Source organism: Oncorhynchus masou, chromosome 27, assembly GCF_036934945.1.
Source record: "Oncorhynchus masou masou isolate Uvic2021 chromosome 27, UVic_Omas_1.1, whole genome shotgun sequence".
Lineage (NCBI taxonomy): Eukaryota > Metazoa > Chordata > Actinopteri > Salmoniformes > Salmonidae > Oncorhynchus > Oncorhynchus masou.
This window is the reverse complement of record NC_088238.1, coordinates 16783591-16806311: the sequence shown is the minus strand read 5'-3', so window position 1 is coordinate 16806311 and position 22721 is coordinate 16783591. Positions and strand designations below refer to the sequence as shown.

General features: G+C 43.2%; 2 protein-coding genes across 2 annotated transcripts; both read right to left on the bottom strand.

Annotated features, from left to right (window-relative positions):
- Window positions 1-7: 7 nt before the first annotated feature.
- Window positions 8-13961, bottom strand: copg2 (COPI coat complex subunit gamma 2). Its single transcript, XM_064939350.1, has 21 exons — window positions 13827-13961; window positions 13018-13151; window positions 12858-12929; window positions 11374-11529; window positions 11067-11159; window positions 10871-10957; window positions 10580-10737; window positions 7233-7366; window positions 7008-7075; window positions 6719-6907; window positions 6329-6424; window positions 5865-6108; window positions 5470-5545; window positions 5272-5375; window positions 4860-5054; window positions 2046-2227; window positions 1593-1722; window positions 1201-1298; window positions 916-1054; window positions 727-825; window positions 8-507 (listed from the first exon to the last, which is right to left on the bottom strand). Exons 1-21 carry the CDS (start codon window positions 13861-13863, stop codon window positions 377-379), a joined length of 2622 nt encoding a protein of 873 aa, XP_064795422.1. The 5' UTR covers window positions 13864-13961; the 3' UTR covers window positions 8-376.
- A 4393-nt stretch (window positions 13962-18354) lies between these two features.
- Window positions 18355-20970, bottom strand: ucn3l (urocortin 3, like). The gene is made up of 2 exons (XM_064939349.1): window positions 20010-20970; window positions 18355-19708 (listed from the first exon to the last, which is right to left on the bottom strand). The coding sequence occupies exon 2, from the start codon at window positions 19700-19702 to the stop codon at window positions 19241-19243; it is 462 nt and encodes a 153-aa protein (XP_064795421.1). The 5' UTR covers window positions 19703-19708; window positions 20010-20970; the 3' UTR covers window positions 18355-19240.
- Between the last annotated feature and the right edge of the window lie 1751 nt (window positions 20971-22721).

Genomic DNA, 22721 nt, shown 5'->3' with positions numbered 1-22721 from the left:
ACAATAATTCAGTACTTCCATGGTCAACATTTAATAGATTTGATAAAACGTGGGCCATTAATGACACTAGCCTGGTCCCAGATCTGTTTGTGCTGCCTTGCAAACACCTACGAATGACCATTGGAGTTGGTTATACAGCACACACAGATCTGGGGCCAGTCTACAGAGAAGAGTTGAAGTGTGCCAGTAGTAAACACACACACCATAATGTATCACATCTCAGACTACCCAAAAACACAAGACACATTCCAACAACATAAAGCAGTGGAGGACATTGCGTAGAGAATATTGTGAATGGGGGAAAAGTGGAGAAAACAATCAGAATATGCCATTGTATTCACACGGCCTGCTGGTGAACAGAACCCGCTGGCGCCCTCTAGCCCACGGAGGCTAGGATGATGTCAACAACGGTCTCATCCGAGCTGCGGACCGTCACCTGCATAGTGACACCGTCGGCCAGGGCCAGGCGCGAGCGAACCAGCACGTCATGACCCCCCCGGAACACACCTGGAGGAAGGGGAGGGACACAGAAACTGTCATCCATACCATGGGGGGGGCTTGCTTCCATCACACTAGTGCCAGGAAGTTGAACAAGCTGCCGTGTCAAGGTTAGAAACTGAACTTAACATATTTCCGGTGACAAAGGGTACAGAATGAGCCTACAATTCACTAAGCAAAACAATAATTAATTCAAATCAAGATACAATAAATAAATGAAACACCCACCGGCAAGGAAGAGGATGTGTGAGTTCTTGTTTTCCGGGACCTTGTCTGAACGCTCGCAGGGCTGCATGCCCAGGAAACTGATGATGTTACCAACAGCCTCTACGGAAACAACGGGGAACAGCTCACAGAATGTACACTGAGTTTCAATGTTGGGGTGATAAATCCAAAGATCCCCATTGAAATAATTACCGTCTAACGTTCTGACAGAGGCCAGGGCAAACGTCTCCTCCTTCTCAAAGTCGTCTCCCACCTCGTCCCAGGCTGCGGCAAAGTTAGGCTTCAACACCTTCTGGATGTGGTCTGCTACGGTCACCTCCAAGTCTTCCAGCTGACATACACACAGGGGGGAGTAGAGGAGAGCAGGTAGAAAAAGGGGAGAAGAGAGAATTTAGGCAAATGATTGTAAACAAGATATCATTATTTTGGGGTAAATGAGTTAAGATTTTAAAAATAGGTTTTATATTGAGCTCATACCACATATTCGTCATCGTAACCGTCGTCATCAGGCTCTCCTGTGTTGGGGTCGCAGTCTTTCACCAGGTACTTCAGAGTACAGCTGAACGTACAGGACACTGGAGAGCAGAGAACACATTTAATATGACACAGTGCAGATATTACATGACTACGCTACGTGATGTAAATAAGCGTCCTTAGTGTTTGAAGAAGGCCAGCAGATAAGTGCTTTTCTCTCTCAATGGAAAACCACGTTGTTAGGTGCTACATGATCCCCATTCAGATTCTTTAGTTCTGAGAAGGGTTTTAACAGTTACAACACTGACGTCACACTAAGCACTTCAGAGAGTTGCCCTCGTGAAAATGGCTAATTTGTCTCTCACACAGTCACACAGAGGTTTAATAAAAGTAACCTGCGGTGGGGTCATCTTCAGGCAGTCTGACCAGGCTGTAGCAGGAGCCAGGCTGGCTGTAGGGCAGGTTAGCAGCAGGGACGTAGTGGAGAACCTCGTAGGCCTCCGACGGCTCCATCTGAACCATAACCTGAAGGACAACCACCCAGAGGACTTCCATTTAATACATTTCATCCTGTGTCTTAATGTCAGTGTTGTAGATTTTAAATGTGAGGCACCAAAGACACTTTTCTGTCTACTGTCAATTGAATGGACAATAAAGCTTTATAAAAATAATTGAATACGGTTATGCTTTTCAAACTGCTCAAAGATATCTACAGTGTAAGGAGGGATTTTGGGATGATGCCACTGCAGCCATTTTGCACCCAACTAGACCTTCACACATTGACAATCGCTGTGCATTCTAGGAGACGTGAACTTCCTAAAGCGCACCAATCACCAGTGTAACCCTACCTTCTGCAGGAGCTGGTCATTGAGCGTGTTGGTGCAGTCGAACTGAAACACCATGTGTCTGGCGAAGGTGTGCTTGACGCAGCGCACCACATACTCAGTCTCCGCCTCGGTCAGCTGCACCGCCTCCGACGTCTTGAAGAGAGAACCCAGGCCCTGGAATTCTGGAATGGCTGCCAGTTGTTCTGTTGACAGAGGAGATTAGAGGAGAGGCCCAGCTCCAAATCCACCCCTAGTCCTAACTACTTCAATATTATAGCCGAATCCACCCCTAGTCCTAACTACTTCAATATTATAGCCGAATCCAGCCCTAGTCCTAACTACTACAATATTATAGCCGAATCCAGCCCTAGTCCTAACTACTTCAATATTATAGCCGAATCCAGCCCTAGTCCTAACTACTACAATATTATAGCCGAATCCAGCCCTAGTCCTAACTACTACAATATTATAGCCGAATCCAGCCCTAGTCCTAACTACTTCAATATTATAGCCGAATCCAGCCCTAGTCCTAACTACTACAATATTATAGCCGAATCCAGCCCTAGTCCTAACTACTACAATATTATAGCCGAATCCACCCCTAGTCCTAACTACTTCAATATTATAGCCGAATCCAGCCCTAGTCCTAACTACTACAATATTATAGCCGAATCCAGTCCTAACTACCAATATTAGTCCTAACTACTACAATATTATAGCCGAATCCAGCCCTAGTCCTAACTACTACAATATTATAGCCGAATCCACCCCTAGTCCTAACTACTTCAATATTATAGCCGAATCCAGCCCTAGTCCTAACTACTTCAATATTATAGCCGAATCGAGCCCTAGTCCTAACTACTTCAATATTATAGCCGAATCCAGCCCTAGTCCTAACTACTTCAATATTATAGCCGAATCCAGCCCTAGTCCTAACTACTTCAATATTATAGCCGAATCCAACCCTAGTCCTAACTACTACAATATTATAGCCGAATCCACCCCTAGTCCTAACTACTACAATATTATAGCCGAATCCAGCCCTAGTCCTAACTACTACAAATATTATAGTCCTAATCCAGCCCTAGTCCTAACTACTTCAATATTATAGCCGAATCCAGCCCTAGTCCTAACTACTTCAATATTATAGTCCTAACTACCGAATCCAGCCCTAGTCCTAACTACTTCAATATTATAGCCGAATCCAGCCCTAGTCCTAACTACTACAATATTATAGCCGAATCCAGCCCTAGTCCTAACTACTACAATATTATAGCCGAATCCAGCCCTAGTCCTAACTACCTAGTCCAGCCCTAAGTCCTACTTCAATATTATAGCCGAATCCAGCCCTAGTCCTAACTACTACAATATTATAGCCGAATCCAGCCCTAGTCCTAACTACTACAATATTATAGCCGAATCCAGCCCTAGTCCTAACTACTACAATATTATAGCCGAATCCAGCCCTAGTCCTAACTACTACAATATTATAGCCGAATCCAGCCCTAGTCCTAACTACTACAATATTATAGCCGAATCCACCCCTAGTCCTAACTACTACAATATTATAGCCAAATCCACCCCTAGTCCTAACTACTACAATATTATAGCCGAATCCAGCCCTAGTCCTAACTACTACAATATTATAGCCGAATCCAGCCCTAGTCCTAACTACTTCAATATTATAGCCGAATCCAGCCCTAGTCCTAACTACTACAATATTATAGCCGAATCCAGCCCTAGTCCTAACTACTACAATATTATAGCCGAATCCAGCCCTAGTCCTAACTACTACAATATTATAGCCGAATCCAGCCCTAGTCCTAACTACTACAAATATTATAGTCCTAACCTACAAATCCAGCCCTAGTCCTAACTACTACAATATTATAGCCGAATCCAGCCCTAGTCCTAACTACTTCAATATTATAGCCGAATCCAGCCTTAGTCCTAACTACTACAATATTATAGCCGAATCCAGCCCTAGTCCTAACTACTACAATATTATAGCCGAATCCAGCCCTAGTCCAAACTACTACAATATTATAGCCGAATCCACCCCTAGTCCTAACTACTACAATATTATAGCCGAATCCAGCCCTAGTCCTAACTACTACAATATTATAGCCGAATCCAGCCCTAGTCCTAACTACTACAATATTATAGCCGAATCCAGCCCTAGTCCTAACTACTACAATATTATAGCCGAATCCACCCCTAGTCCTAACTACTACAATATTATAGCCGAATCCAGCCGTAGTCCTAACTACTACAATATTATAGTCCTAATCCAGCCCTAGTCCTAACTACTACAATATTATTATAGTCCGAATACCAGCCGTAGTCCTAACTACTACAATATTATAGCCGAATCCAGCCGTAGTCCTAACTACTACAATATTATAGCCGAATCCAGCCCTAGTCCTAACTACTACAATATTATAGCCGAATCCAGCCCTAGTCCTAACTACTACAATATTATAGCCGAATCCAGCCGTAGTCCTAACTACTTCAATATTATAGCTGAATCCACCCCTAGTCCTAACTACTACAATATTATAGCGGCCCTCAAGTTTTTGCTGCTCTGAAGTTGTTGATGCCACAGAACTAGTATCATAACTACTGCTGCTATGATACTTGGTTTTGGCTAATAACGCTTAGCAGACTGAATTCTATGGTTCATTAAGCACGTGTTTCCATGTAAAATACTGTGTGCTATAGTTTGGAAAATAAATGTGACTGGGTACTTTTACTCCATAAATTCAGACCAAATGTTTTGTTTCCTTATGATAACGCCAAGTCTTGCCATGACAGTTTCAAGTAAGGTGACAGTACCCTGGTAGATGTCTTGGCGCGTCGGGCCTGGTTTCTCTGGAAGCTTGCTTGTGGCCACAGGAGCGAATTCAGTCTTCTGCTCTGTGATGGGTGTGTTGGCCAGGGGAACCGACTTCATATCGAAGGGCTTCTCTGTGGGCTCCAGGGTGTACTGGTGGAGGGACTTCTCCAGACCCGGGACAGACACCGACAGACCTGATGGGAGGAGACACAGACGGTTCAATAAAGGAAATACATTTATTCATTTTGAGGTTCGATGGAGAAAAATTAATTCTCTGCACAAGTCAATTCACTGAGAGAGTTTGAGTGACCAGTCAAAGAACACAACCTTACTTCCTGAATTGGACCAGATATGTCCACACACACACTAGTGCTCTCAAGTTCAGACTAGGAGTGCAGTGTGTGTTCTCACCGTTGAAAATGTAGGCAGCGTTGAGGGCTTTCTGCTTCTGCTGCAGCACGTTCATGTAGAAGGTGGCTCTGTCCCTCACCTCGTCATCACTGTCCATCATACACCTAGAAACACACCATACGTCAACACACTTCAGAGTGGTAACCACACAGGGAATGGATATGGTATGACAGGGAGCCAGTGAAAGGCTGTCTCTACCTCTGCATCAGGACTAACACACTGGGGAGAAGGTCATCATTCTGGGCTCCAAACTTAGCCAAAGCACTGACCGCAGCTACAGGGACGAGAAAGGAGCTTAGTTATTACACAATGTGTACAAACAACAACGTGGTAACTCACATTCGTTTAAACCTTCATGAGTAACAGTGAGTTTTTGTTGAAAAGCCAGACACAAATACCATTTGTCTTCATATTAGTGAATTGAGCCTTTCATGGTTGGTGATGTCACCAGTTAATGGAGCCAATCCCAACAGACTTATCAGAAATACCATTCATGTTGCACCCCGACACACACAACTCTGTCTCTCAAACACACATGCTATTGACAACTCCAGGCCAGCAGGGGTTCACACACACACTCCCCCGTTTCTCACCGGCTCTGACGGCCTCGCTCTCCAGCACCACGCGGTTGAAGATGAAGCGGATGTACTTGGATGGCGAGGGCGTGCGCGGACCCTCCTTGCCAAGCAGGTGAAGGATCTTGGTGGCCAGCACCGTGTGCTCACAGTCCTCGATGAACTCACACAGGTGGGCCAGCCCCGTCTCCTTGCTCTCTGGGTTCTCCTCGATGATGCTGATGATGCAGTCCACGATGGCCCGCTTGTACTCAAAGCCACCCTGAGAGGGGCATCATTTAAAGAATTTGTGTTTCAGGGACAGTCGTACATTAAATCAGAAAACTGAGTGGTCATATCAATGTAAATGTGCCAGAGTTGGCCAAAGAGCTGTTTGTCTGTAGTCCAGATGGTTTCATGTCAGTGAGAAGGACATAAATGTGCTTCAATAGATTCTCGTCCCTGAAAAAAGACAGGCTGCTCAGTCAGGGTGTTCCACTCACGTCGTCTCGGAGCATGTTGGACAGGAAGTTCATCATGACGCTGTGCTTTCTGGGATACTTCTGACACAGGGCACTGATGGCCTGCACAACCACCACCTGAAACACACTCAGCAGTCAGAGGATAGAACTTCACTTTGGTGAAATAATACCCCATTTGGAAATAGATTTAAGTAGTTGTGGTTTGTTTAAGAAATGCAGAATGATGTTATAGGCTATAGTATAACTATATACTTTTTTTGGGGGGGGGGTTACATATTGAGTGTATTCTAATTGATTATCCAACTATTTCAATTCCTAAATGATTCAACTAGAGTATTGTAGAGGGGAAAAACAAGAGCATATCATTGAGGAGAAAGTACACATTGAACTAAAACACGTCCTCCTCCTCACCTTGAACTCGTCAGAGATCTCAGAGACGAAGGAGGAGATCTGTTTCATGAGGCGGTCCACACTGCTCTCGCTGCCTGTCTTCAGCAGCGTGGTGATGGCCAGCGTGGCGATGCTGCGGTTCGAGTCCGTGATCAGGTTCTCCAGGTCCAGGTTGCACGCAGTCACCGCCGACGGGTGCTTCATCGCCACCTGATGGACAAACGGGGGAATGCGGATGTAAATACAGGATACTCAATGTAAAACACAGGTAACTCAGAGTAATGAAGAGCATGGAGAAGCGGAGACCCACCTTGTTGAGGGTCCTGACAGCTGCGTATCTCAGGGCTGCTTTGGGAGAGCTGCAGAACAGCTGCAGGACTGGAGAGAAACACATTAACAGACAGTCAAGTGGTAAAACCAGAGGTACTAGGTTGATAGGATACTACAACCTCTAATTTCTACAGGTAGGTACCTACATGTGGACACCAGAAAGTAAGGTGTATTTACCAAACTGGCTGTAATTACAGAGACTCACCAGAGACAGCGGGGGCCAGCTCTCTGGCAGTACAGTTGGGCATGTGGACTATGGCTGAGGCTGCCTCGTACACCACCATCTCATGCTTGTTCCTCAGACAGCTCTCAATGAAGTCAAACAGGGGACTGTCATGTCTGCAAACAGAAAATAGCCAACCATTTGTAATACAATGCCACACACAAGACAAAAATAGACCAATATGTTTATAAAGTTAAATTTGACACGGTGCATTCTGTGTCCTCTGCTGCCATGTATATATATGACTGACAGTTGTGGCTGCTTTGTGTGATGCATTGTTGTCTCTACCTTCTTGCCCTTTGGGCTGTTGTCTGAGCCCAGTAATGTTTGCACCATGTTTTGTGCTGCTACCATGTTGTTATGTTGTGTTGCTTCTGTACCATGCTGTGTTGTCATGTGTTGCTGCCTTGCTAAGTTGTCTAAGGTCTCTCTTTATGTAGTGTTGTCTCTTGTCGTGATGTGTGTTGAGTGTTTTGTCCTATATTTATATTGTATTTATTTTAATCCCAGGCCCTGTCCCCGCAGGACGCCTTTTGGTAGGTAGTCATTGAAAATAAGAATTTGTTCTTAACTGACTTTCCTAGTTAAATAATAGGTTAAATAAATACAATTTAAAAATGCATGATGTCACGATACAGATCACTTCCCCCTGGTGTTGAATAAAAACTATACATATCAATGAAATGGAATACTAGACACCAACCCACTGTAGACAGACTAGAAAACCCATTCAAGTAAACAGTCCATGACAGTGTTTATCTACCCTGCCTCGACCTGCGTGACAGTGCTTCCACGGTGCCATCTACCCTGCCTCGATCTGCGTGACGGTGCTTCCACGGTGCCATCTACCCTGCCTCGATCTGCGTGACAGTGCTTCCACGGCGCCATCTACCCTGCCTCGATCTGCGTGACAGTGCTTCCACGGCGCCATCTACCCTGCCTCGATCTGCGTGACAGTGCTTCCACGGTGCCATCTACCCTGCCTCGATCTGCGTGACAGTGCTTCCAGTGCCTTGCCTCGATCCGTGACGGTGCCATCTACCCTGCCTCGATCTGCGTGACAGTGCTTCCACGGTGCCATCTACCCTGCCTCGATCTGCGTGACAGTGCTTCCACGGTGCCATCTACCCTGCCTCGTTCTGCGTGACAGTGCTTCCAAGGTGCCATCGACCCTGCCTCGATCTGCGTGACAGTGTTTCCACGGTGCCATCTACGTCTGCGTGACAGTGCTTCGACGGTGCCATCTACCCTGCCTCGATCTGCGTGACAGTGCTTCCACGGTGCCATCTACCCTGCCTCGTTCTGCGTGACAGTGCTTCCATGGTGCCATCTACGTCTGCGTGACAGTGCTTCCACGGTGCCATCTACCCTGCCTCGATCTGCGTGACAGTGCTTCCACGGTGCCACCTACCCTGCCTGGGTCTGCGTGACAGTGTTTCCACGGTGCCATCTACCCTGCCTCGTTCTGCGTGACAGTGCTTCCACGGTGCCATCTACCCTGCCTACGTCTGCGTGACAGTGTTTTCACAGTGCCATCTACGTCTGCGTGACAGTGTTTCCACAGTGCCATCTACGTCTGCGTGACAGTGCCATCTACCCTGCCTACGTCTGCGTGGCAGTGCTTCCATTAGAGGCCGACCGATTAATCGGAATGGCCGATTAATTAGGGCCGATTTCAAGTTGGTAACAATTTAACTAGGCAAGTCAGTTAAGAACACATTCTTATCTTCAATGACGGCCTAGGAACAGGGGGTTAACTGCCTTGTTCAGGGGCAGAACGACAGATCTTTAACTTGTCAGCTCAGGGATTTGTTTTTGCAACCTTCCGGTTACTAGTTGCACTCCACTGACTACCTGTTAAGCGAGGGCAGCAAGAAGCCAAGGTAAGTTGCTTGCTAGCAGTAAACTTATCTTGTAAAAAAAACAAACATAATCACTAGGTAACTACACATGGTTGATATTACGAGTTTATCTAGCATGTCCTGCGTTGCATATAATTGATGCAGTGCCTGTTCATTTTTCATTGAATCACAGCGGGTGGTGATTTAACAAGCGCATTTGCGAAAAAAGCACTGTCGTTGCACCAATGTGCCTAACCATAAACATCAATGCCTTTCTTTAAAATAAATACACAAGTATAGATTTTTAAACCTGTATATTTAGTTAATGTTGCCTGCTAACATGAATTTCTTATAACTAGGGAAATTGTGTCATTTCTCGTGCGTTCCGTGCAAGCAGTCAGGGTATATGCAACAGTTTGGGCCCCTGGCTCATTGCAAACTAATTAGCCAGAATTGTACATCATTATGACATAACATTGAAGGTTGTACAATGTAACAGCAATATTTAGACTTATGGATGCCATCCGTTAGATAAAAAACGGAACGGTTCCGTATTTCACTGAAAGAATAAATGTTTTTTCGAAATTAGTTTCCGGTTTCGACCATTTTAATGACCAAAGGCTCGTATTTCTGTGTGTTATGTTATAATTAAGACTATGATTTGATAGAGCAGTCTGACTGAGCGATGGAAGGCACCAGCAGGCTCGTAAGCATTCATTCAAACAGCACTTTCGTGCGTTTTGCCAGCAGCTCTTCGCTGTGCTTCAAGCATTGAGCTGTTTATGACTTCAAGCCTATCAACTCCCGAGATTAGGCTGGTGTAACCGATGTGAAATGGCGAGCTAGTTAACGGGGTGCGCGCAAATAGAGTTTCAAACGTCACTCGCTCTGAGACTTGAGGAGTCGTTGATCCCCTTGCTCTGCATGGTTAACGCTGCTTCGAGGGTGGCTGTTGTCGATGTGTTCCTGGTTTGAGCCCAGGTAGGGGCGAGGACGGAAGCACTACTGTTACACTGACAGTGCTAAAGTGCCTATAAGAACATCCAATAGTCAAAGGTATAAGAAATACAAATCGTATATAGAGAAATAGTCCTATAATAACTACAACCTAAAACTTCTTACCTGGGAATATTGAAGACTCATGTTAAAAGGAACCACCAGCTTTCATATGTTCTCATGTTCTGAGCAAGGAACTTAAATGTTAGCTTTTTTACATGACACATATTGCACGTTTACTTTCTTGCCTTATTTAAACCAAATTGAACATGTTTCATTATTTATTTGAGGCTAAATTATTTTATTGATGTATTATATTAAGTTAAAATAAGTGTTCATTTAGTATTGTTGTAATTGTCATTATATATATATATATTATTTATTAAATTGTCTGATTAATCGGTATAGGCATTTTTTTGGTCCTCCAATAAATCGGTATGGATGTTGAAAAATCATAATCAGTCGACCTCTAGCTTCCATGGTTCTACCTACCCTGCCTCGGTCTCCTCCAACAGCTTGCTGGCGATGCGGATGAGCATGCAGTAGGCAAAGGGGGACTTGAGGCCAGACTTGGTGAACTTGTTGAGCATCTTGGATACGGCCAGTCGGTCATTCTTCCTCAGGTGGTACAGCAGGCCTAGGGCGTGGTACTGGGGGGAAAATCACAGAGAGGTCACAGTGGAAGTGATTCTCTTTCAACTTACCCGGGTTGTGTTCATTAGGGAAGAACATGATATGCTCTGGCCTAATGAACATGTTATCAACAGAGTGTGTGTAACCCACCTGGACCATGATGTTGTCACTGGAAGCTGCCTCCTGTGCCTCGTTCACCCAGCGCTTCACCACGTCGTAGCTCATCTTAACCATGTGCTACAGACACACAGAAACCACAAAATACATTACCCACAAAGCAATGGGAGTACTTTCAAATAGCACAGTCACCTTGAGACATCCAGGCACCGTGTGGCTAATTTCTTACCAGAGATGAGACCAGGGCAGAACTGGACACACTGGGCACTTTGTCAACAATGGCCTGTTTCATGTATCTCTCAATGGCCTGCAGCATGGTGGTCTGTGGGACAGAGTGACAAAGTAGGGCTTGAGTTTATTGACCAAAAAGCATAGGTTTAGTCCAATTACAATAACACAATGCAAGCTGGATGTAAAAAAATAATACCATTCAGCTATCAGAATGGAAACAAAAAGATAACACAGCCTAATAAAAAGCAGGGAGAGAAACAGAGAGACAGAGACACAAAGACAGAGAGGGAGAGAGACAGACTGACATCCGTGATCCTGCAGAGAGCTCTGATGGCAGGTCCTCTGTACACATCCTCCTTGCCAGTCATGTCCTTGGTCAGGCTGCTGGTGACAATGATGACATCCTCAGAGATGTTGGCCATCTCCTTGATGGTCAGGTAGCACATCCTTCTCAGGGTTTGCTGGAGGAATACAGAGAGACATTTTCAAAAAGCAGATAATGCTATACAAAAACACTGTGCCACATCTCTACAATAGGTCAATTACAACACTACTCATCGAATACTAATTTAATGGCACTCGTTGGACCTGTTTGAGGTTAGTTTGTGAGTTTATGTCATCGTGTACTCTATATGTTGCGGTATGTTCTGTCAATAATGTTGTTTACTTGTATGATCAGCAATAATTTAACTTAACCCAAAGCATTGTCCTATTCTCGCTATACACCAAGTCACTTGGCTCTGTCATAACCTCACATGGTCTCTCCTATCATTGCTATGCAGACGACACACAATTAATCTTCTCCTTTCCCCCTTCTGATGACCAGGTGGCGAATCGCATCTCTGCATGTCTGGCAGACATATCAGTGTGGATGACGGATCACCACCTCAAGCTGAACCTCGGCAAGACGGAGCTGCTCTTCCTCCCGGGGAAGGACTGCCCGTTCCATGATCTCGCCATCACGGTTGACAACTCCATTGTGTCCTCCTCCCAGAGCGCTAAGAACCTTGGCGTGATCCTGGACAACACCCTGTCGTTCTCAACCAACATCATGGCGGTGGCCCGTTCCTGTAGGTTCATGCTCTACAACATCCGCAGAGTACGACCCTGCCTCACACAGGAAGCGGCGCAGGTCCTAATCCAGGCACTTGTCATCTCCCGTCTGGATTACTGCAACTCGCTGTTGGCTGGGCTCCCTGCCTGTGCCATTAAACCCCTACAACTCATCCAGAACGCCGCAGCCCGTCTGGTGTTCAACCTTCCCAAGTTCTCTCACGTCACCCCGCTCCTCCGCTCTCTCCACTGGCTTCCAGTTGAAGCTCGCATCCGCTACAAGACCATGGTGCTTGCCTACGGAGCTGTGAGGGGAACGGCACCGCAGTACCTCCAGGCTCTGATCAGGCCCTACACCCAAACAAGGGCACTGCGTTCATCCACCTCTGGCCTGCTCGCCTCCCTACCACTGAGGAAGTACAGTTCCCGCTCAGCCCAGTCAAAACTGTTCGCTGCTCTGGCCCCCCAATGGTGGAACAAACTCCCTCACGACGCCAGGACAGCGGAGTCAATCACCACCTTCCGGAGACACCTGAAACCCCACCTCTTCAAGGAATACCTAGGATAGGATAAGTAATCCTTCTCACCCCCTTAAATGATTTAGATGCACTATTGTAAAGTGGCTGTTCCACTGGATGTCAGAAGGTGAATTCACCAATTTGTAAGTCGCTCTGGATAAGAGCGTCTGCTAAATGACTTAAATGTAATGTAATGTAATGCAATAACTTATTCTCACATCATTGGACTGGAAGAGCCTGGTCATTGCGAAGAAGGCCTCGGTCGCCTCCATAGTTCCAAAGTGCTCCCCCTAGACAGAACATAAAACCATCTTCTGTTAATATCTAAGGGTACACGTGCAAAACTATTTGTTTGCATGTTATGGGTTTGTTTCTCACCTGGTTGAGTAGGTAAATGATCTTGGTGAGGATGTGGAGACATCTTCTGGGGTTGATCGGTGTCTCGTTGAAGATGCGAGCCTCTTGCAACACTGCACTCTTTTCAAGATGCTGGAAAGGGTTAGATCCACTTCCTAATTGTTGCAGCAAAGAAAAAACAGCCACATTAAGACAACATTTGATTATATTGGAACTATAAAGACTAACTAGGTAGCTCGCTTACTATGCGTCATTACTATATCGTGTTGAATGTGGATTTCGTAACTAGATAACTTAAGTAGTAGCTTAAACCTCGTCTAGTTATGGTCAACAAGCTTGAGCGAGCAAAACGACATTGACCGTTTTTAAATTAACAAAATTAGCGAGCTAACTACCAGTATACGGTACATCGATAGACACATGTAGCTAACTAGATATTGAATCTCTTATCAAATTTTACACGGCACAGCCAAAGAAGAATAAGTGCATTTTTTACTAGGCAGTTAACGTAGTCTTCATAACCAACTAACGTTAGTTTAGCTGGTTTGCAAGCTAATTTGACAGATAGAGACGCTTTAAGCTAGCTACCAAGCAATTTACATATCTGCTCAACAAATAGACACACGTAGCTAGTGTGGTCAACAAAGACAGACACGTCTATTTGACAACAAAAAAATATCCACTAAACGAATACCAACTTAGTGTAGTTAACGTTACCTAGCTGGAATGCTAGATACTAGCTAGCTAACGTCAGCGGTTAGTAGTTGGCAAAAAAACGTTACCTATTTCCAAGTAGCTATATTGACTTCTTTAAACTTAATTTATCTTACCAGACTCTTCGTCCTTCTTGTCAAATTTCTTTATCATTGTTACGGAATGTTTGTGGATCAGTGTGGTTGGTGTACAGCCTCACAACAGACGACTAGTCACTTCCACGTCGCCAAATGCAACCTTCCTGTCTGTGTCCATGTCGACGGAAATGACGTCAAATGTAATGATTTGTAGCAGGGGGAGTAGTGAGCTGCGCGTAGATCAGTGGTCACCAACCTTTTCTGAGTCAAGATCACTTTCTGAGTCAAAATGCATGCCGAGATCTACCGCTCTGATTTGTTTATGAACATGACTTAAGAAATGTAAGCCTATGTAACATTAACCAATTAAAAAGAGTACTGTAGCAATGAGATTTGTGCAGTAAGCTATAGGCCCAATACATCATCACCGCATACTGGCTTTGCTTGAATTGACCAATGCATTGTTTTTCGGGAAATTATATTTCAAAATTTGAAGTAGGCTATATGATCACACCGGTAATAGATCCATTGTTGTATTACTTGTGAGGCACAGCTGAGTGAGCATACATTTAAATAATTTGCTTTTGATTTTACTGAGCTGATGGTGCCTGCATCTGAGGGAGAGAGCAGCAGACTGAGGACAAGGTATTGTAGATTTTACCCTTTGCAAAGTTTTGTAAAAATCACGTTGTTCAGGAGTGCAAAGGCGAATATAGCTATTGCACACGTGTACTTCACAGAGGAGGGGTTCCCTAACGGAAATATGCAGATGCCTGCAAGAATGTGCCAATAGGATCTCGCTAGCTCGTGTTTGGCTCTGCCCACCTCCTTATTTGTTCTACCCACTATGACTCATTTGATTCCATTTGAAATGACAGGCTGTGGTCTATCTGTGTTTAGTTATAAAAAAATATGTTATCATCCTAAATGAAACATGGTATAGAGGAGAAGGACCCATTGGTTGACCTCTAGGTTACAGAGAGCTGGTCTTCCCAACCACCGAACTACCAGGTGTGAAACAGGGAAGAGACTCAGGTGGTATGCTAATTTGATTTTGAGCAGATATTACCCACTCTAGTAAATTAGTAAAAACAGGAACATTTTACATCTGGCTAGAAATTAATAAAGAAATTATCTAAACAGAGAATAATGTCCTCATGTGTGCTATCTATATCCCCCCAATAGAATCCCCATACTTCAACGATGACAGATTCTCCATCCTAGAGGGGGAGAGCAACCATTTCCAGGTCCAGGTACATGTGCTAGTCTGTGGCAACCTAAATGCCAGAACTGGACAAGAACCTGACACTCTCAGCACACAGGGGGACAAACACCTACCTGGAGGTGAAAATATTCCCTCACAAATATGGTGTAAACTTGGCAGTAGAAAGCCTAAACAGTTGACCTTTCAGCTTCCCTATCAAATCTTAAAATGTCAAGCAGACATCCTAAGAAAATTAACAACAATGACAAATGGTTAGATGAAGAATACAAAGACCTAAGAAAGGAATTGAGAAACCTATCTAACCAAAAACATAGAGAACCAGAAAACCTGAGCCTATGCCTTAACTATGGTAAATCACTAAAACAACACAGAAATACACTACAGAAAAAGAAGGAACAGCACGTCAGAAATCAGCTCAATGTAATTGAAGAATCCATAGAATCTAACCACTTATGGGAAAATTGAAACACACTAAACAAACAACAACACAAGGAGTTATCTATCCAAAACAGAGATGTATGGTTAAACCACTTCTCCAATCTTTTTGGCCCTATAACAAAGAACAAACAGTAAAAACATATACATTATCAATTACAAATCTTAGAATAAACTATTAAAGACTACCAGAACACACTGGATTCTCCAATTACATCGAATGAACTACAGGACAAAATACAAACCCTTCAACCCAAAAAGGCCTGTGGTGTTGATGGTATCGTAAATTAAATGATAAAATATACAGACCACAAATTCCAATTGGCTAAACATAAACTATTTAACATCATCCTCAGCTCTTGTGTCTTCCCCAATATTTGGAACCAAGGACTGATCACCCCAATCCACAAAAGGGGAGACAAAGTTGACCAAATAACTACCGTGGCATATGCGTCAACAGCAACCTTGGGAAAATCCTCTGCATTATCATTAACAGCAAATTCATACATTTCTTCAGTGATAACAATGTAGTGAGACAATTTCAAATGGGCTTTTACCAAATTACCGTACGACAGACCATGTATTCACCCTGCACTCCCTAATTGACAAACAAACAAATCCAAAACAAAGGCAAAGTCTTCTCATGCTTTTGACTCAGGGTCTGCTATGTCAATTGATTGAAAGTGGTGTTGGGGGAAAAACATACGACATTATAAAATGCCTGTTCACAAACAACAAGTGTGCAGTTAAAATTGGCAAACAACACACACGTCTTTCCACAGGGTCGTGGGGTGAAACAGGGATGCAGCTTAAGCCCCACCCTTTTCAACATATATATCAACGAATTGGCGAGGGCACTAGAACAGTCTGCAGCACCCAGACTCACCCTACTAGAATCTGAAGTCAAATGTCTTCTGTTTGCTGACGATCTGGTGCTTCTGTTCCGAACCAAGAAGGGCCTACAGCAGCACCTAGATCTTCTGCACAGATTCTGTCAGATCTGGGCCCTGACGGTAAATCTCAGTAAGACAAAAATAATGGTGTTCCAAAAAAGATCCAGTTGCAAGGACCACAAATACCATCTAGACACTATTGCCGTAGAGCACACAAAAAACTATACATAACTCATCCTAAACATCAGCACCACAAGGTAACTTCCACAAAGCTGTGAACAATCTGAGAGACAAGGCAAGAAGGGCCTCTACACCCTCCCAAAAAATACTTGAATCAGTTATTGCCCTTGGTGGTTGTGAGGTCTGAGGTTCGCTCACCAACCAAGAATTCACAAAAGCATTCTCTGTGTACAATGTAAAACACCAATACCTGACCACTGTGACTGACCCAAAATTAAGGAAAGCTTAGACTATGTACAGTCTCAGTGAACATAGCCTTGCTATTGTGAGAGGACGCCATAGGCTATGGGCACACTGCCCACAAAATGAGGTGGAAACTGAGCTTCACTTCCTAACCTCCTGCCAAATGTCTGACCATAGTAGCGACACATATTTCCCTCAGATTACACAGACCCACAAAGAATTTGAAAACAAATCAAATTTTTATAAACTGATATCTATTGGGTGAAATACCAGTGTGCCATCGCAGCAGCAATCAATTGAAATGTAATTTAATTGTAGCAAAGATTATGGGTATACTGACAAGATACATGTCTCTCTGCCCCAACAATGGGAGTCATTGTCCACAAAGAGGCACAGCGGGCTGTCTAGCTCCCGCCTATCCTTTGTTTGGATTGGTGGATTAATGCATGTCATTATTGTAATCTTATTTTGAATATTCGACGAGGGTTGTTGACTTCACCCTCCTGTATTCAATCGAGAGAGTAGCTATGCTACTAGCCTCATGTCATGAATACGCATAGCCATTTTGAGACAACTCTGATATAAAGTGTGTTTTCTCAAAGTTACCAGGATGTCCCAATGAGTGACAGAACACTGAGCCAATCATGACGCAACAGTCCATATTTTCTGCTGGCTTGCCCTACCACCACAGAAAGCTGAGATCGCCTGAAACACCTGCATTTTGTAGCTGCCTTACTCAAGAAAACAAAAAAGAGACCATGTTTGTATGCAGCTTTATTAACTCAATGATATACATTTTTTTTTTTACATTGTTTGAAAACTGATATCTGACACAAAATAACATGCAAAACAGGCAAAGACAATTTTTGGGCAAAAAATGTGGGGCTCAAAACAAGTGGGGCTCTGTCCCATCAGCCCTGAAGGACGGGTCGCCACTGGGGTTAGGTATAAAATCAGATCTTTAGACTTTGTGGCTGTGCCAGCTAGTGACCACTCTGCAGAGCTGCCAAACTAACCTGAAGCTGGAGCTGCCTAAATCCTAACCTGAAGCTGGAGCTGCCTAAATCCTAACCTGAAGCTGGAGCTGCCTAAATCCTAACCTGAAGCTGTAGCTGCCCAAATCCAAATATGAAGCTGGAGCTGCCTAAATCCTAACCTGAAGCTGGAGCTGCCTAAATCCTAACCTGAAGCTGGAGCTGCCTAAATCCTAACCTGAAGCTGGAGCTGCCTAAATCCTAACCTGAAGCTGGTTCACACATTCAAGTTTGCATATAGGCTCACTTGTTGTCATAATAAATGTAATTTTTAATATAATACAATGTCATAATAAATAACATATTTAAATGCCTCTAAAATATTTAGAGAGGAGGAAATGTAATTGTCACTGATGACTCCCAATTGTGTGTGTGTGTGTAACACACCTGTGTTTAACGCACCTGAAAGCTCTAGCATATATAGGACCGATGATATATTTATAGTTCATATAGACAAAGCTGTTGTTTTCCATTGGCTGACTGACTGACTTGATTATGCCTAACACCTAAATTACAACACCTTCTAAATGTGAAAATGGCCGTTATTGAAGACAACGTTTAATTCATCTGCTTTTATTTGAGGAAAAATAATCCCTTTGTGTATAAAAATAACAGACATTTGATGATCAAACATTGAGGCTACCATGCATTTTCCTTGAAATAACTCATAATCATTTCACATTCTAGCGTTTATTCACAAAGGTATATAGGCTAACTCGCTTCTCTTTACACTAAATAAGCCGCAACATGCGTGCGAATTTCAATGAAAGCAATTTGTTCACATAATTTGCATTGTACCGTACTGTCCTGTATTGCAAGCATATGCATGCCTTGCTTTTCCTATAAACCGCGGGCACAAATGAGAGGTAATGCAAACCATTTCCATTGACAGGCTAATTACACTTTACCCACTGATTTTCTGCATATGCAATTGACATATTTCCTCATTTGCCTAATCTAATTTCAAAGACCCCTCTCATTACACCACATTTCCTGGTTCGATTTTTAACACTGCAGTGGAAGACTAAAAGTTGTATATCTTTATAGGGCAAAACCTTATCTTGAAAGTACTTTCATTTTAATGACTGGAAATGTATATTCTGAACAGAAATTAAAATCATTCAGTGTGTAGACTAGTTCAAAATGATCTCGAATTGTCTTTTGATTTTCATTCAATTTCAGGGATTCTAAAATGGAATAGGCCTGTACAGTAAACAATCCAATTGTACTTCAGAAAAGTAAATCTCAATAATCCCTATGTTTCGTTTTTAAATTTGCTAGATCATACCCACAGAAAAAAAACATCTCACAAATACTGCATCTGAAAGTTTGATTTGAGGAAAAATAAAACTTCCAGCAAAACGTATTTGTCAGAGTGAAAATCTAATAATCTAATATGTAATGGATAATCAGGGTAGCTGCTTCAACCGTCGGAGAGATAGTCTACTGTCTCTTCCTTCGTCCAATCTGCGCCATCAGACGCGCGTTGTCGGCCGCTTTTGCGCGCAGGTTCTTGGACTTTTGGATGTCAAAGAGAATGTTCATGATGTCGGTGGGCACATCTAGAGACAGGGTAAACTTGCGTAGCCGATCATTATTCATGCTGTTCTGGAACATCTTACTCCTTAGCTGCGTCTGACTGAGAAACCTGTAGTTGGCGGGGTAAGTCGAAGTCCTTTTCTCCCGCGACTCTGCGGAGGAGAGAGTGTCTCCGGACTTGAAGAGGGAGCCCCAGCTTTCCGACACTGGGAACGTGTCACTGGGAATGTCGTTCGTCTGGACCTCAGCTAGTATGTCATCGTCACAGAGGAGGTTGGAGTCGCTCTGGTACAGTCTGAGACAGAGGCTGGAGGTTGGCGCGCAGAGGACAGCCAGCACAACCAGGGTTCTTAGGAACGGCATCATGACGTCCTAAGCGGTCGGAGAGAGCGAGAGAGAGAGAGAACCGTTCGTTAATTGGTCACTAAACTTTAAAAGTTCCCAGATATCTGACAAATATAACCCTGTCCATGTTCACCATGCGTAAAGACAATAGTCCAAACGAATAGATCCGTTTTATGCGTTATTGTCTTCCCTATTGTAAAGGATATAAAGCAACACTTTATGGTTTAAAAATGATAAGATCAATACATTAAGTGAATGGTATTGAAATATGTAACTATATTCATGATTTGAGCATACGGAAATGTGCCAGATCAACAAAATAACTTACCAAGTTCCGTGCACTGAAATTCTAGAAGACAGTTTCCGCCAGAAAGTCACGTGTGACTAGTACAAACAAAGAAAAACACTCTAGATAACAATTGAATAAGCTATAAAATATTGGTAATCCCAGCGTTTTAAAATTCGGGCTTCCCTGATCTCCCAACCTCGTTCTCGCCTTGTTCTTTCCGCGTCTTCTGATCACGAATTTGGCTCGCACGTCCATTCGTTCGGAATTCATTCGTGCGCCAGAACTAACGTCATAGGATTTACATTTTTTGTCTCCTCTCTCTCAAAGATCACACACTGACTCTGATGCGTTGATACCCCCTTGCAATGATCCATTTCGTCATCCCTTCTGATACTTTTGTAACACATCCGATTTATCCTACAAAGCAATTTGCAGTTTCAAACGTTATAACCATATTGTGTCAGCCAATGTCATGTTTTTCCAATAGTTTCAACATAGCGCTCGTGAGTAGCCTAGAAAATGAAAAGCTCACTACTTGTTGACGCTATGGCATTCAGCACCATGGACAGCTCCATGATTTCCTTTGCGCGGTGCACAACCTTCCGAACAATATTTTCAGATGTTTACCTTTGGACCTTGATTCTCTTGATTAAAATCAATCAAGACAAATAAATACTTGTATTAAAAATAACTTTTTAGGAGGTTATCTTGTTTTTACAGGCTATAGGGTAGAGGCGTTGCACAGATCAGAGTAGGCATGAGGAAGGATAGAGGGAACTAAGAGATGTCTTGGAATATTCCATGAGGTAAACAACAGGTCCACTTCATAAGCTTTCAATTAAAGTTCCTTGAGCTTATCTCCTATCCTTAAGAGTATATCATTAACATAATCCGTCAGTTTAAGGTAAAGACATATTTTTTTCGCCACTTTCAACTGCAGAGCAACAGCACTGTGTATCAGACCAGGAGACATCCCAAAAATCAGTATTCTAACTAAAACGTCCGTAGCGTCCGAACCGAGTCGTGACTTGGGTGAATGTATAGGCAAGGACAGCGTTCATCTCAGCAGGCAGGCTCATCCACACTGTGTGCCCATATGGTTGGTGCCCATTATGCTGGATAAATCCTAGTCCGTCTTTGGTTTTGAGATGATTGTATCAAAATGCTTAATTCAGGAAATATGTCATCAAGCATGCTTTATAGAAGGGTTGACCTCTGCTGCTGTTAATTCACTAAAGTTCCGTGTGACTCACTTGGTAAGAGCATGGTGCTAAAGCAATGAGTTCAATTAACACGTGTCACAAACTGTAAGGCGCTTTCGATGAAAGAGTGTGTTCAGTGACATATACAGCGCCTTCAGAAAGTATTCACACCCCTGGTCTTTTTCCACATTCTGTTGTTACAGGATTACATTTATATTTGTTTTGTCACTGGCCTACACACAATACCCATAAATCAAAGTGGAATTATGTTTGTCGAAATTTTTACAAATCAATAAAAAAATAAGTATTCAACCCCTTTGTTATGGCAAGCCTAAATCAGTTCATGAGTAAAAATGTGCTTAATCAGTCACATAATAAGTTGCATGGACCCATTAAAACACAATTTCAAACAGATTTAACCACAAAGACCAGGGAGGTTTTCCAAAACCTCGCAAAGAAGGGCACCAATTGGTAGATTGGTATAAAATAAACAGACATTGAATATCCCTTTGAGCACGGTGACTTTGTATTATTATTATTTTGTAAATCAACCCATCCATCAACCCCCATCTTCAGATGACAAAAATCATTTTTGTTATTGTTTTTACAGCTTTTTGGTGACATACATTTGACATATTACATTTTACCTACATGGTGCAGTTAATAATCACACTTTGGATGGTGTGTCAATACACCCAGTCACTACAAAGATACAGGCGTCCTTCATAACTCAGTTGTCAGAAAGGAAGGAAACCACTCAGGGATTTCACCATGAGGCCAATGGTGACTTTAAAACAGTGACAGAGTGTAATGGCTGTGATAGGAGAAAACTGAGGATGGATCAACAACAGTGTAGTTACTCCACAATACTAACCTAAATGACAGAGTGAAAAGGAGGAAGCCTGTACAGAATGCAGATATTCCATAACATGCGTCATGTTTGCAACAAGGCTAACTGAAGTAGTACTGGTAAAAATGTGGAAAACCAATGAACTTTTTGTCCTGAATACAACGTTTTTTTATTTTTTATTTAACCAGGTAAGACCCATTGAGGTTAAGAACCTCTTTTGGAAGGGTGACCTGGCAATAAGGCAAAACAGGGAAATAGCAGCAGGTACATAAAACATTTACAAACTACACCCAAAATACAAACTGTCACAAGTTACGGATACAATTGAATATTAGAATCAACTGCAGCTAAAAACAGGCAAGGACACCAACTCCCCTAACTTGAATATCTTTTGAAGCATGTTCCAGGATGAAGGGGCATTGTGGGAAAAATATTGTTTCCCATCTCAGTTCTAGCCTTAGGAACAGACAAGGACAGCAGCGACTGTGAAGGAAGTGACTGAGCTCGTCAGTGTGATATGTTTAAGAGTGGCAATTCCAATACAACACATTACTGAGTACCACTCTCCATATTTTCAAGCATAGTGGTGGCTGCATCATGTTCTGGGTATGCTTTTAATAATTAAGGACTGGGAAGTTGTTCAGGTTAAAAAATAAATGGAATGGAGCTAAGCACAGGCAGAATCCTAGAGGAAAACCT

Bases quoted from the DNA above. Each gene is read 5' to 3' on its own strand.
- ucn3l (XM_064939349.1), bottom strand. From the start codon at position 19,702: ATGATGCCGTTCCTAAGAACCCTGGTTGTGCTGGCTGTCCTCTGCGCG.
- copg2 (XM_064939350.1), bottom strand. From the start codon at position 13,863: ATGATAAAGAAATTTGACAAGAAGGACGAAGAGTCTG. The intron at 11,160-11,373 runs GTCAGTCTGTCT...TCTGTCCCACAG, and splicing joins CTCTCTGCAGGATCACGGAT to ACCACCATGCTGCAGGCCAT. The intron at 826-915 runs GTAATTATTTCA...TTGTTTCCGTAG, and splicing joins CTCTGTCAGAACGTTAGACG to AGGCTGTTGGTAACATCATC.